Source organism: Chamaea fasciata, unplaced genomic scaffold (genome assembly GCF_029207755.1).
Source record: "Chamaea fasciata isolate MVZ Bird 193981 ecotype frontalis unplaced genomic scaffold, bChaFas1.0.hap1 SCAF_1, whole genome shotgun sequence".
NCBI lineage: Eukaryota > Metazoa > Chordata > Aves > Passeriformes > Sylviidae > Chamaea > Chamaea fasciata.
This window is the reverse complement of record NW_027094086.1, coordinates 38,285,016-38,300,354: the sequence shown is the minus strand read 5'-3', so window position 1 is coordinate 38,300,354 and position 15,339 is coordinate 38,285,016. Positions and strand designations below refer to the sequence as shown.

Sequence of the window (15,339 nt, the reverse complement as noted above, 5' to 3'; positions counted from 1 at the left end):
TTTAATGTTCTTTCTGTGAGTGTTTTTATGTCTCAAGTCTGCAATTACTGGGCGCCTTTTTCAATCCTTTTCCAAGCAACAGTTATAAAATGTTACTGAGAAATAATTACATGGACAGTCCCACTGAAGAGTTCTCAAAACAAGAGAGATTCAGCCAGCCAAGGTGTTTTAATCTTTCAAAATATCTATGACGTCCTGTTATCTGATGAGACAAATTTTAGAAATTGCTATTATCTTTAAAAAGGTAATTGGAGCTCACAGGATCTTATTTATAGGTGAATTAAGTAAAATGAACTTTTCATTTGAAAAATCTATGGCTCTTTAGTGAATTGTTCTGAAGTGACCTCTCTCTCCCTTCATGACTCACGGGTCACTAAAGATCATTTGATTTGAAATGTGTCCCACAGAGTTGTCTGTCTTGGCAGAAAACAAATTAAAGTCAACAAGAGTTGGCAAGCTGGGTATTTACACTGATAGCACTCCACTTAAGAGTATGTAATCTGTTTATTATTTAATTCTAAGGTTATTAGAAGGCAATCACTGCTTTTACCACCAAATCCCCTGTATGCAGCTAGACAAAATTATGATCAAGCCTACTCTGTATGTTCTTTAACTGTGTGGACCTGGTGGTGTAAATGGAAGGAGATAATAAAACCATAGAATCATAGAATGGTTTGGGTTGGAAGGTATCTTTACAGGTCATCTAGTCCAATCCATTACAATGAGCAGGAGCGTCAGAAGATCTTGGTTCCTAACTTCAGCCTCTTGACATCCAGATGCAGCACTCTGTGCAGTTCATAAATGGCAAATACCTATTTATGCTGCCACAGCTATCTGTTTAGACCAAGATGATGAACAACTTGAAGCACTCTATCATCAGCTAAGCAATAGTTATCTCCCACATGTTTTTAATGCTTTCAGAAAAATTATCCCATCACTTTTCCTCTTTTTGCTTCCTCTTTTATTTCATCAGAAACTTGCATAAGAGGTCTCATAATATAAATACCAATTTATTCTAATATTCCTACAGTAAAATACAAAAACAATTGAAGAAAGGCTTGAAAATCTATGATCAAAACCACTGCTGACATGTTGAAGAGTGGCTGCCTGAAATCAGAGGCAGCTTTGTTACAAGAGCTGTGGCCAGCATGGTTTCAGAATTGTAAAACTGTCTCATTTTCTGACATGGGGTGTTGTTTCATTAGTAAAGTCACCATGTTGCTTCCAAGATCTCCATGATCAGTAAAGATTTCTTTTAGCCTGAAAAAGCTGTAGAACATTTTCACTGCCTAGGTTCAATCTGCTGACCCAAATTGCCTCCTTCTACTGGATTATGAGCCACGTGCTCTCACTCAGCCGGCTGTGCCTTGTTCCTAATCCCCAAATCACCGTTCAGAGGCATCTGACTAGCCCAATGCCCAGCTCATCTGGGTCCAAATAATTTGAACATTTAAGCTCCCTGGTGTGCCTAATCTATGTTACAGTTATGTGTTCCTCAGGAGTTATCCCTCAGTCTTACTCACCCTTTACAGGACAACCACAAGCTTAGAGTTGACCCCTGGGGGTGCGGGAGAGACTGAACTCACTAAACTCCACTTTCTCGGGGACTGCAATCCCAAGTTGAAATTGAATCCCTTCTCTACTAAGAGAGCACTTTGGTTGTAAGGGCACTGTCAGGGAGCCATGCAAATCATCCTGTAGAGTCTGATGGGTTTTTGGGGGGTTTTTTGGTTGTGTTTTTATTTTGGGTTTTTTTTTTTTGTTTTTTTTTTTTTGTTTTTTGTTTTTTTTTTTTGTTTTTGTTTTTGTTTTTTTGTTTTTTTGTTTTTGTTTTTGGTTTTTTTTGGGTTTTTTTTTGAGAAAACATGTTACAGATTCCCTGAGTAAAATCCCTGAGCCATCCTAACAGTTAGGGTGCCCACCTGGGGGCTGAGGTCGTTGCTCCTCTTCTGCCCAGACCTCTTCAAGCACTTTAAATATTAAGTGTGTAATGTGAAACACTCACAGAGCCCACAGTAGAGACTACCTGCTTCCTACCAGCCTGGATCTGCCCAATATATTTCTAATTGCTCTTATGGTTTTAGGATTATTTTCCTTTGTTCTCCTCTCTTAATAAAAATCCTGCTTTTAGGAGAGGCAGCAGAAAGAATTGCCCTGGTATAACCTTGTGGTGTTTGTGACTCTGGCAGGGCAGATGAGTATTGATTGATGAAGTATTTGATTACATTAGCTGAGCCATAGTGCCACAGACTTTGTACTCTTTTCTCCCCTTACTTGCATCTGTGTAACCCCAGTAATAGGGGTTTAACTGAGGTTAGAAAATTAGCAGCTACAGCAGTAAATCAAAACACTTGTATATAGCCCAATACAGATTTAAAAAAAAAGGAACTCCATATCCAAACTATTCAAACTGTTCATCTGTGTGTCTTTTGTCACAAAGTGGAAGCATACTTAGGGGCTTATAGTGCGTCTTTTCATCTGCATAACATGAGGTCAATATGAAAGAGTTCTCTGCGGACATGCTTTATCATCCTCAGGCTACAGAAGTCCAGAACTGAGCAGAAGGGGCTGGTTCCCTTCGTTCTACACACTGCATATCAATCCAGAGGCTATGTGGTCCAGTCATCCATGGAGACCTGCTCTCCCAGTAAGAGAGGACTGGCTGAGTGGTGAGGACTGTGATGCCACAGGAGTTTGGGCAGGAGCACTTGAGCCACCTTTGCAGGGCTCTGTCTGGAGTCAGTGCTGGGTTCCACCAGTTTATAGTGATTCTGCACCTAAGTCAGTATCTTCTCCTCAGTGCTCAGAAATGGACTTTAATCTGTGGGGTAAATCCTCTGATGTTTTTATCTTCCCCTGAGTTCTCTATTGCCGGTATTCCTTGGTGTGTGAGCCAGCTCGGGTGGGACACAGGAACAACCACAACACCATGGATGAAAGGGAGAGAAAATTTGGTTTTGTTGAAACCAAACAACAAGTTTTCTAGCTTTTACCCTTCTGATTCTCTCCCTAATGCTACTGCTGGGGGAGTGAGTGACTGGCTGTTCGGTCCTTGGCTGCTGGCTGGGTTTAAATCGAGATGCCAGTGGGGAGATCCCAAAAGCAGGACCCAGGCAGAGGCACACAAGCAGGGATGCAGGCACCATTGAGCTTTGTGAGTGCTAGGGGATCACCAAACCCTCTCTTTTCCCCTGTATATCAGGGATTCATGCAGGTGTCGTTTACTACCATTTGATTGTTCCCACAGCGGGGCAGGAATCTCAATCATGCTCAACAGGATGCCTCTAAATACATCACCTGACTGTGTTATCTGAACACAGGTATTGTCCAGCATGAGGCTAAACAATGACTGGTGTGATGTATGTGGTTTTTGACACCCCAGCTTGCAAGCCATTTGACGATGTTCACAATCTTCTTCACTGATCTTCCATTATTCTCCCACACTTGGGAAGCTGAAAGTCAGATCAGCTCAAGGGGCTACTGAATACTTCCATTTCTCATAGACCAGTGGAACTGACAAAAAACCACTAAACCACAGCTGGAAGAGTCTGGAGCAGTCAATTTGAGGAGACAATGGAATGTAAAAGAGGCTTAATTTTTGAAGGAACCTAGAATTAGTTTAGCAGTTGTCTTATCTTTTTCCTGCTGTTGTAATTCCATGTTGAATTCCTTTGCATCAATGGAGTGTATTTTGCTTAAAAAATTGCGTAGCCTTGCTGCCCTCAAAAACTGCGGTTTCAAGCAGGATTTATTTAAGAAAGAAGGAGCAGATAGTCTAATGATAATAACATGTGCCAGGGCACATGTCAGTCTTGCATTCACTCTCCAAATTAGCTCACACTGAATATGCTATAATTTATATAAATCATATAAAATATAATTGACAGAAGTGTGAAAACAAGCTGTACTGGATACTACCCTTACCAAGAGAACCCCAGTAATAATTCAACCCCCCTTGCATAATTGTTTAATACTATACTTGGTGCAACAAATTGGTGTTCTCTGTTCTCCTTTGAAAATGCAAAAAGATTAAATAAAATTACAAGGACAACACACAGGTAATAAATGTGTGTTGCATGCAAAATAAAGTGTTATGCACACACTGCGTAATCTTTTTATTAGCCTCTGAATATTTAGCACAGTGGATAGTGAGAAGAAAAAAAGAACAGCTAATTTAAAACAATTCTAGAACTCAATCAAAAAGTCCTTATTTAGGAAGAGTTCTATCATCTAGACTGGATATCTTGCCAGAATGTGAAATTTGAAGATATCAAATAGTCCTGTATCTCATCTACTCTCATGAGGCTTACTTTTGATTAAAGGACAAAAGGTCAGACCGTAAGTCCTTGGAAAAAAACAGGACAAAAATAATGTTTTAAGGCCCTTTGTTCTTTTCATCAGCAAATGATAAGAAAGCTCTCTCTTTCAGCACAAAGAAATTTCATTAAAAAATGGACTTTTGTGATATACATATATCTCTCATTTGCAGCAGAAAACGACAGGGATGTTAGAAAGAACCAAATTATATTAACCCTGAAACAATTGCTTTTATGGACATGCCACCACTGAAAATGAAATGTGTGGACATACTACTACTCATGGTAACTTTAATGGAATTAGACTACGAAGACTTAAGGAGGCTCATGGAAATACGGAGTTTAGGCAATGAAGCTAAATGCAGCCAGAACCACAGTTGACTTTGTGGTAGATATTTATTTATCTCCATATTGGTGTTTGAGCTGTCTAGTTTAATACTGGTTTGGGTGGCTTTGAATGAATGCATAAGCCTTTGATAATATTAGGATGTTAAAACAACAAACAGTCCAGAGATGCATTTGGTTCAGCCAATATAATTTATTTTAACACAGTTAGCACTTTCTAAAAATAAGTATCTTACAAAGAATATAATACAAGGTTTGCAGTTTCACTTGAACGTGAACATTTCTGGGTTTTTTTCCAAGTCTTCTTCTAGTTTTTCATAAAACCATAAATGTAATTCCCCAGGAAACTCTCCCCTCCCCACTGTGAATCTGCCTTTATACAACAAAAACTTTATTTCACCTGTGAGGAGAGCCCTCCCCACCCCACCCAGCCTTTCAACTATAGAAAAGAATATGTTTTAACTGTAGTACAATTTTTAAATTATTATTAATTAGCTCATGAAATTCTACCTTTGTGAAACCATTTGCTGACAGAAAAAAACCCCCACAGCTGTTGTACATACACAATTGAAAATCTTAACTTGCCTTTCAAAATGGTTGGTAAAAAGGGAGACATTTGCATCAAAAGGAAGCATTAAACCCACTGCATGCTGGTACCGCACAGGTGCATGTTTTTCATTAAAATGGTGAATTAGCATCTTCATATAGATTTTTCCCCCAAGACTTGAAGCATTTCATTTGCATATATACATAAAATGTATATAAAGTATACGTTATACAGTGTATTTAGTACTGTTAGTATATACAGTGTATTTATGTACCACTAGTACATAGTGTATATGCATTATACAAAATACATATTTATAAGCACTTCAGCCTGTACCTGAAATCAACATCATTTGATGGCTGCAAAATACCCAGTCCTGCACGGGATTGATCTAGAGAGGGACAATTCACATTACTGTCCACAAGCTCTATCTCAAAATATGAAAAAATCAGAGCCAAAAATTGTTTAATCTCGTGGACAGCAAACAACCTGCCCGGGCACTTTGCTATGCCTGTCCCAAAAGGCATGTAGTAATGTTTCAGCTTCCGACCGTTCCGGTAGAAGTCGGTCTTCTCCTCTCCCTTCTCGTTCAGAAAGCGATCGTATTTGAATGTCTGCAATTAAACACACAAAAGAGTTCCTTGATATTTGAATTTCTCCAAAAACCAGATAAAGCCGCTAAGACACAAAATGCAGGCTGGGAAAGAGATGTCTCCAGCAATCATCATTGTAAAGTACTACAGCTCCCATGGTGCTGCTTTAGAAAGAGTAGCCTCTGAGAAGTTCTGTCATGTGGGACAGGATCCCAGGTTCTTTGCTGATAACTCTCCTTTTCTTTCCTGACCTCTAAAAATAAGGATTGTAACCTGCATTCTTGCTCATCCATCAGAAGAACAGGAAGAATTCTAATTCTGTACCTTTGGGAAACTATTATCCTTATCCTTCTTCAAAGACCCTCCTAATGGTCATCTTCCCTCATTGAGGAAGGCAGTAAGTAGAAGGCTGTCTGGGGCTGGTAGCATACCTTTTGGTTACACTAAAATATGTTTTTCAGACAGTGCTTGCACTGCCTTTATTCTTTTCCTTTCCTATTAATACATCTTCAGGTGTAAGACCGGACTGTCTGGGGTACAACAGAAAACCAGCCATGGGGGACCCCAATGAATGTTTTCCCTAAAGGCCTGTTAACTTCTGCCAGAGCACCAAGTTTAAAGCAATTTGAAAAAAAAAATACTTACCAAGGGATCAGCATAGATTTCTGGATCGAAATGCAGCAGCTGAGGATAAAGAGCTATGATATCATCTTTGCGAACATTGTAAGAGTCGTTCTCCAAGTGCAAAGTGAAATCCTCCTTGGCCACTCGGAAAGTCATGGATGCACTTGAGAGCCTCATGGCCTCCTTGATGATGCTGTCTGTTGGGAGAGGACAAGGAATGATTGCCATGGAAACAGCATATTCACATACTGGGGGCAGGTCATGGATATTGAACTATTTCAGAGCCATTATCAAACGTTGAATTTATTAGAAGAAATATTTCAGTGCTGACTTTCTAAATGTCTAAGAAAGTATCTTTGTCATTTCTTTTTTAGCATTTCTATCCCTTCTGCAGATACCACTGAGAACCTAATCTGCTTTCCCTGCAAAAAATGCTTAGAATTGATGAATGTTCAAAAGTGAGACATATTTTCTTTCTGAGATAAAGACCAAACCAGTGAAAACTGAAAACATAACAAGAAAAAGAAACAGTGAATTAAGCAGAATTTTCAGAAGATTTAAGAGGTCCTGTAGAGAAACGCATACTTAGAAAAAAAGTAATATGAGAATTTTTTGTTTCAATACTAACTGACTTTTTTTAAAAGTAACTAATTAAAAGGCAACATTATCAAAACTCTCTGTAACTTCTGAAAACTTTGAAAAATATTGAGAGGAAATACAAGTAATGGTATTAGAAAACATTGCCTCACATGATAAAAATAGGGATTTAAGTTTCGACAACACCTTTTAATTTGATTTAAAGACATAACCAAACAAAATATTGTTCAGAATTATCCACAGATCTATGTTATGCAGTGGTGTAGGATTATTGAGGCATGCCATTACCCATTAAAAAGTGCTGTTTATGTCAATTTTGATGCCTGGTTGTGATGGCTATTGCTAAGGAACACAGAGTTTCCTGTTCCATTGTTTCTTTGCTAATTCTACAGGAATTCCATAGAAAGCATTTATATGGTAATAAATAGAAGACCATGGAAATTGTAGTGCAATTTCTGCATAAACAATTCTGCATAAAATAGTCATACCTAGTATTGGCATATTATCCAGCTGTTTTCGGTTCAAGGAAATATGCTTGCCATCTAAGCTGACACTCTCTTCGGCGCTTTCCAAAACACTTTGCACTTCTTTGATCGCAGCTCTCATTGCTTCTGGACTCCTAAGATCAAAAGAGCAAAGATATAATGTAATTCTAAATTTAAAAATTCTTTAAGAAGGGATTTTGCTATTAACTCTTTTTTTCTGACTGGAATTCATCTTGTTGGCTGACAAGTACAAACTTCTAAAATGAAAGTGTTGCAGCAATATGCTGCAGTTCCACTTTTTCATATCTTTGCAAAGGTATGATATCTTCAATGGAAAAAAAAATAAAAAAGGAACCCCAAATATTTGATTTTGTCTGCAATAACAACTAGAACAGAACTGATGTACGTAATTCAGGTAATAAACAGTACTGCCACTAAAAAACAATGCCAAGAATAAGAAAAAAACAGCCAGTTGTAGGAAATTGCCCCGCTGCAGGTAGAAAGTTTAGCAACATGATTATAGATCCTGTTCCTAAACTTTTATAGCGTCATTTATTCTGGCTGATGCGACAATATTCTGTGAGGCTGAAAACAATCTTTCTAATACTAAGAGCCCACATGGTACCCTTCACCATCTAGCCTTTCTTTCAGACATGGCATGTATGAGCTATGGTGAAATATGTGGACACAATAAAAGAGAGTGCAATTGTGTCTTGATGAAGGCACAATCAGGGTGTTAAAAGACTCCAAGTCCAGGAAACCTAAAGCAAATGCATTCTTGGAGCAAAAAGTACTAAATAGCCTCAAAAGTTAGCATTAGCAAGTAGATATGATAAGTAAAAGCATTAGGAATTTAGACACATACTTCAGAGTTAATTATGCTGAAGCAGATAATCCACAAAGGCCCACTCTAAAATGGACATTTGATAGTATTGTGTCTGATATATATCTGAGCTGTACACTTGTCTCACGAGTAACAAGCTCAGCAGGTACAATCTACAGTAGACTCCAGTGAAATCTATCAACATATAAATTATTTTCTATTAAGTTTCTGTGAAAACATTAATGAAGTTAAACCTCATTTTTCCTGCTCTAGTGAGATGGTCTAAAAATGTCTAGTTATATTTGTAGCCTTTAATACACTCCATGTTTTGACTGCAACTAGCACTTTTAATGTCATATCATGTAGATTTACTCCAAAGCTTTCTTGACAAAGTGTAGCATTGCCCTGGAGTGCTGTTTCTTAACAAAAAAAAAAAAAAAGGAGCTTCTAAAGAATTGCTCTGTGCTACCACTACTTGTTCTCAAATGGGCTTTTCTGTGGAAGTGCAGAACGCAGCACTTCTATTGCAAACAGTAAGTTTTTTTTATCACTGATGAGATGTCAAGCAGTGTAACTGGCCTGTATTAATGAATTGTTTTCTGTAAGATAAACATTTTTCTTGTTTGGGAGCAAGAAGCATTGGGACTTACTTAAGAAGATGGAACAAGGTCCAAAAAGTGGCAGGAATGGTGTTTGCTTGAGAGGCCCAGAGCACTGCCACGTGGGTCTTCGCTTTTTCCATGTCATCGAAGGTTGACAGGGTGTCATTCAGGAACATGCGGAGGGTGACAAGCTCAGAGAGGTTGTCCCTTTTCAGGAGGTTCTTGTGCAGAAGTGCCTCTCCCAGCTTCTCACGTGCACTGTGGGCACTCTTGAAGAGGTGGATAGGCAGCCCTGCCACGAGGGCTGGGAAAATCTTATCAAATTCCTTGAAGTTTTCAAGGGCATTTAGGATATGAGCTCTCTCAGTTTCCTGCTTTGATGACAGGTTTTTGTCATTATTTGAATTAAATTCTTTACCAAAAAGAGTTAAAAAGCCAGACTCGAACATCACTTGGCAACAGAATGTATAAAGTCCTTCTGTCACCCAGGTATTAGACTGAAGTTTAGGTGCTCTTGACTGCAGCATGACATACTGTAGGTTTTCCATCATTGCTTCAATGAGGGCATCCAGGGCATTGCCTTGAAGGGTTCTAATGAAAGTCTGATGAAAATTTTCAGTGGTGTTTCCCTCTGCTGGGTCAATGCTACCATGCCCAAAAGCCTGTCACAAAATAAATTGTATGCATGATAAGTAAGGCCTGTCATTACCTTGACAATAAAGTGTAACAGAAACAAAAGCCAAAGTATAACTTCATAGCTTACTAGAGGGAAGGATAAAAATGTAGTAAGATAATGTACAGTCTTAGAATAATGTATAGTCTTAGAAAAATTCAAACCACTGCAAATTTCTTTTCCATTTAGGAAGAGGGAAAAAAGACCACAATATTTTGAACCATTAAAAGTACCAAAATGTAAAACCAATCCTATTTCAAAGGCATAGTTATGTTTACAGGGATTAACTAGGTATGTCAGCAGATACTTTGCATGCTAGATATTAAAACCAGGAGTACCTTGGCAGAAGTAGCAAAATGGAACTTTTTCCAGTCCAAGTGTTTTCCCTGGCGCATCAATGCATGGTATGAAAAAGGGTCAGTGAGGAAATGAATGTATTTCCCTGCTACATGGCAAGTGAAGATGTGGCCATGCTTCTTCTGCTTTTCTTTGAGGAATTCAAGGGGGTTGGCACCAAACTTCAAGGCACAGCCCAGGTATGGAAGGAACCCATTTTCAAGTGGTGGCTCACCTTGCCGCCTACAAAACACAAACAAAAGCTCAGTTAAAATTATGTATAAGGATCTCTTCTCCAGGACTATCAGGTATGTAAAATACTAATGTTAGGCTTTGTGTAATGTGAAAAAAAAAAGAAGAAAAATATCCCAAATAAGTAGTTTATTTACAAATAATTTTCTCTACTTTAAGGGCTAAGCTGTGTAAGAAAGAACAATTTTATCTATTATTAGGCATAATGAAACACAGTTTGATTATGTCATCTTTCTTTATCCTGGATCAGATGTATATTTTTCACCTGTTGAAATGCAAAATATTGCCATTAGCTAACACGCAGTTATGAAATTGTCACATTAATAAATCATCCATCACACTAATATTGTCTGATACATTTTTTTGGCAATTTTATCCGCAATTTCGTTTGAATACCAAGCAAAGAAACTTTTTAGCATGGTAAGGCTGCTATTATTGGCATATCCCATTAATGGACCAGATCTTTCTAAACATACCGGAATTTTGTTATGATCCTCAGTAAGCATAAGAGCTAGTCTTTCAAAGTGTCATCAAGCACATGCTTTAAATTAAGCAGATACTTAAAGTGAAACATATGTTTAAATGATTTTCTTTTTTGAGTAGAAACAACTTTCCTGTATGAGGACATCATGACTGCTGAAATAACTTTCATATAATATTTCAGCATTCACAGTAAATGAAGTTAATTATTTTCACCTTTTCTTCATTAAACTTTTTAAAATTAAACAAGAAAATGACTCCTGAAATTAAAAAATAAGAAGAATTAAGCAAATTCCTCACTCCTTATCTGAATGCATCAGTAGGATAAATGCTTTTAAGGAATATACGTGGTACATAAATATTACCTGTATTAAATTGTGTTACTAGATATAATATAAAAATGTTTGTATGTAGGTATTAAACTATAATTACATATAAGTAGGTATTCAGTGTGATTACAATGCAGGTGAAATTACAACCCAGAACTTTGGGCAATCAGGACATCCATATTCATATTTTAATTACCTTGCTTGTTCATAGATTTGTATCTACAGCTACCTCTAGGCATCACAACACTATTATTGCAAAATTCATACACAAAAATTCGATTGGAACATAAATCTCTCAAAAGATCAAGCTACACCATTGTCTGTGCTATCCTGCATATGTCTGACTACAGCTCTTTTAGTGATGTACACAGAATATTTGACACAAATAAAGGCCAGGCACACTGAGATGCTTTTACAAAGAGTCCTTACCTTCTTCTCCTCCCTAGAAGAAACCAAGACACACAACAAAGTATTACTGCTGTTCCCCAGATCCAGGATGTTAGGAACATCTCTGGTAATGCCCAAAAGCTTCCAAGTGGAAATGGGTAACTACCAGGATGGCAGGAGACGTGACTGAGAATGAAACAGAAGAGAGGTCACAATTTATATACAGTGGGTGCATCACTGTATCTAATGGCACTGAGTCAACCTAGCAAGCTATTGAGTAACCTTTCCTGGAGAGGGCTTGTTCCCCCTCTGTCCTGTCACCTTTCTGCAGAGAGCTTTGCTGGATTGATGCAGACAGTTGCAGGTCTGGCCTTGAGTTAATGTCACGTAGCAGTAGCAGTTCCAAAGTAACCAAACAGCTGTAATAGTTGATAATTTGAAGGTTACCCAGGTGTTTTTTGATTAATTCTGCAGATTTGCCAATTGCAGTTTATAGTTCAAGTTTAGCAATATATGAAATGGTTACTGACCGGTGTCCAGGAGATTCAGATCACGCTAACTGGTGTCTGCAGCCCGTGCTGCCCTTCAGCTGCCAGCCTGTTCCCCCTCCCTTCTCCTTGTGGACTGCCCTGGCTCTGGTGTGCCACTGCAAGAGGCAACAGCAGGGTTCAGCCGCTGGGCAAAGGGATGGCTGCGGAGGTGGACTTACTTCCTCTAACAACATCTGTCTGGGAGAGAGGGAAAAAATAGTCTTTCACAGAATCATAGGATGAATCACAGAAGAATAAGAAAGTAGATCTAGACAACCACACTGGTTTGGGGTATTTTTGTCATTGTCTTTCAACCACCTTTTATTTTCCCACTAAACCTTTTCTCCTTTTTGTTGTTGACTTATGAGATTTCAAATTTTGGCTTGCTCCTAGACCTGGCATCAAGCCATCAAAGAGGCAGCTCAGGTATAGTGATTTTTCATTAGTCATCCAAGGCCTAATATGTTTCTGAGAGAAACTGAAGGGTTTTTCAGACTCACTTTTCCACCAGGTTTTCTTGGTGTCCCTACAGCTATGTGATAAAACAGTAAAGATCTGGACATCTTGCTGTTGCAATTGAACACTACACTGAAGGTATTGACATGCAAATCTGGCAGGTGGAAATATTGTCCTGGCTTCAAACCAGGGCAGGCAGTGAGGCATGGGGTAGCTGTGCACATGCCATTACATTTGAGTCAATTTTTAACTTACTACACTGAAGAAATAAACCTTATTTACAACATCAAGGTTTGCCCTCATTTAATCTAAAATTACTCCTTTTGCATGTCAGCTCGAGTCCTCTCTCCCATTTTCATTTAAGCATAGGTGTTTCATTTACTTTCCTATAATCTCCATCATCTGAATTTGGCTTGCTATTATATAATTGCTTTATAAAAACCTTTCTTTCCCATTTCCTGTTTGTTTGCATTATTGAAAAATTCTGTTCTGGGTTTCATCTTTGATTTCATCCTGTGACTTCTTCATCCTAAACAAAAATAATAATTTTATTATATTGTTGTCTAATTCTTTTTGCATGTGTTATCCAAATAACAGTGAAAAAAAAAAAAGTCAGAAGTTACTGTCAGTTTTGTGCTCAACACAGAGGAATAACATTTAACCAGCAATAGTTGCCTGTGTCCCCTCACCTTATCTTGTGTTGCACTAGGTAGAGCTGCCAGTCACACTTGCCTTTTCCCTCCGTGCTTTGGGTTGTTGTGCTGCAATGTGATGATAATATCATTTATAAATGGCATCCTGCTGCCAGCAAACAGCAGCAGTAACTTCTCTAAAGCTGCCCACTTTCTTTCGCTTTCTGCTTTGTATGTATATAATAGTTCCAAAAAGTATAACCAGGTGTAGGCAGAGCACAGGAGCAGCTTGGCAACTTACCTGAAATTATTTATTTTTCTCTCAGGAACGTCCTAAATAGGCCAATCTACAGTTCCAAATCCAGCCTGTATTACAACAGACAGCAGCCTGTGACTTATGTCCTTGTGATAAAGGCAATCAGGAGCCTTGTCTGCCACAGATACTCCACCAAATTTAGCAGATGATAAGTGCGAATCTCCCTCCATTTATATCAGTGGGCATTGGGCTTTCCTGATTTTTCAGTAGCATCAGTAGAGTGCCTTGATGTTCTGGGTGTGATGTTCTTCAGACAAATACACTATTTCCCACAGACAAAGCTCAAGCAGTTGCCACCAGTCTGTACAGCAGGGATTAAGAGCACCATGTGGTCCCTACTGATGGACAGATAGTACATTTTCTGCAGCACTTTGTGTGTTGTGTATGAACTTGTCTGCCTTGCCCCAGCCCAAGAGGGTGACCCACAAGAGTTATGGGTGCAGTCAGAAAAAACATGCTGACCTGGCTCTGTGAAGAAAACTCCTTGTGTAAATGGTAAGAAGAATATTAATGTGAAAAACACATGACTTGGGCTCAAGACTCAATCCAGGCCAGTGACAGCATCAGGAATAAAGCACTGCATATGTTTGAACGTATAAGCCTTTGTCACTGCAGGTTTGAACATGGGTGTTCATCAAGAACTCAGCAATGCATCAAACCATAATTAGAAAATGCAGAACCTTTTAAGAACTGTAATAAGACCTTTTGGTTAAGCCCTAACGAGCACTGAGCTAGAACCAGTTCAGATAGAGCAGCTCAAGAGCACGTGGAGCATACAGACATTTCACCCAGTACAGCATATTTAGCAGCTTCTTCCAGCCCAGCCTGGCTGCCCACACTGGCTGCAAGGGCAGCCGTGTCCTCACAAGGTCTCTTCGTGTCTTCAGGGCCGAGAATTGTGTTGAGACTGATGCATGGTTACATTGCACCACCTTCCCCCAAAGGGCACCAAGACACTTTTCACCCAGATACACCCCCTGGCTGTGGGCAGAGGCTGCCAGGAGCACTCTTATCTATCACCTCTGCTCCAGCCGGTGAAGTAAACTGGGCTGTGGCCTCCATGGAGCCAATACGCTTCCCGTGAAACAAACAAGCCCAGCTCACTTCTGTGGTGATTCCTGAAGCCTGAGAAGCCTTAAGGCTTGTATCCTCCTGCTGCTCCAAAACTGCTCACTAGCTAAACCTGAGCTTCATCTCATATGCTGCAGCTATATGGCTTTCATTAGTCACAACCCACACATGGTATTTAAATTAATAGGAAATAATAGATAGGCCAAGCTGAGGGGAATATTTCTTTTCCAGAGTTACTGATGGCTTCAGAACTTGGGAGTACTGATGCACAGAAGGGTGTGGTGAACTTAGGAGAGGCTGCTGATTACATTTGGCAGTAAATAGCAGATTTCCACACAGCTAACTCTAAAACTTGTGTACTCATGGGAAGTAAATAAGAGGTACACACTACAAAGAAAGAACTGACTTTTTTTTTTTTTTTTCTGATGCATGCGTTCTGACAACTGGGTTATTTTCTTTCATCAACAGATGAAAAATCCTGAAACCACACAAACCAAGTGCTTTGCTCAGCAGTGGGAAGGCAGGCCTGCAGTTCATGGAATAGGAGCAGGCTGACAGACTACAGCCAGAAGATGCAATTGCAGCTATGGAACACTTCTGCAGCTGTGCAACTGGTAAAAGAAATCTCAGAAAGGTGGAGCAATACTAAAGGAAAGCTTAAACAAGAAGTTACACAGTGAAGCTGCTTGTAGTTCAGAACCTTTGCAGGCAGAAAACAGGCAATAAATAATTATATGTCACCACCTACTGGTAAACCTCCTTGTGTGGCAGTTGTGTGTTGTGTTCTACAGCAGTCACTGCACTCTGTGAGTCAATATTTGTTTCTTGTTTCTATACAACAAAAATGGTGTTTCTTTCATAAGCCTATGTATTTTTCTTTGTATCTACATCAAGTATCACTTTAATGAAGATATGGAGATATGCTGGGTGAGATCACTGAGGTTT

General features: G+C 39.0%; 1 protein-coding gene and 1 long non-coding RNA gene across 2 annotated transcripts; one reads left to right on the top strand and one right to left on the bottom strand.

Annotated features, from left to right (window-relative positions):
- Positions 1-4,840: 4,840 nt before the first annotated feature.
- On the bottom strand, positions 4,841-11,561 carry CYP7A1 (cytochrome P450 family 7 subfamily A member 1). The gene is made up of 6 exons (XM_066205190.1): positions 11,432-11,561; positions 9,944-10,184; positions 8,981-9,594; positions 7,511-7,641; positions 6,447-6,622; positions 4,841-5,822 (listed from the first exon to the last, which is right to left on the bottom strand). Exons 1-6 carry the CDS (start codon positions 11,509-11,511, stop codon positions 5,523-5,525), a joined length of 1,542 nt encoding a protein of 513 aa, XP_066061287.1. The 5' UTR covers positions 11,512-11,561; the 3' UTR covers positions 4,841-5,522.
- A 3,057-nt stretch (positions 11,562-14,618) lies between these two features.
- LOC136301928 (uncharacterized) lies at positions 14,619-15,339 on the top strand. The gene is made up of 2 exons (XR_010723964.1): positions 14,619-14,774; positions 14,863-15,339. It is a non-coding gene; the product is annotated as an uncharacterized lncRNA (long non-coding RNA).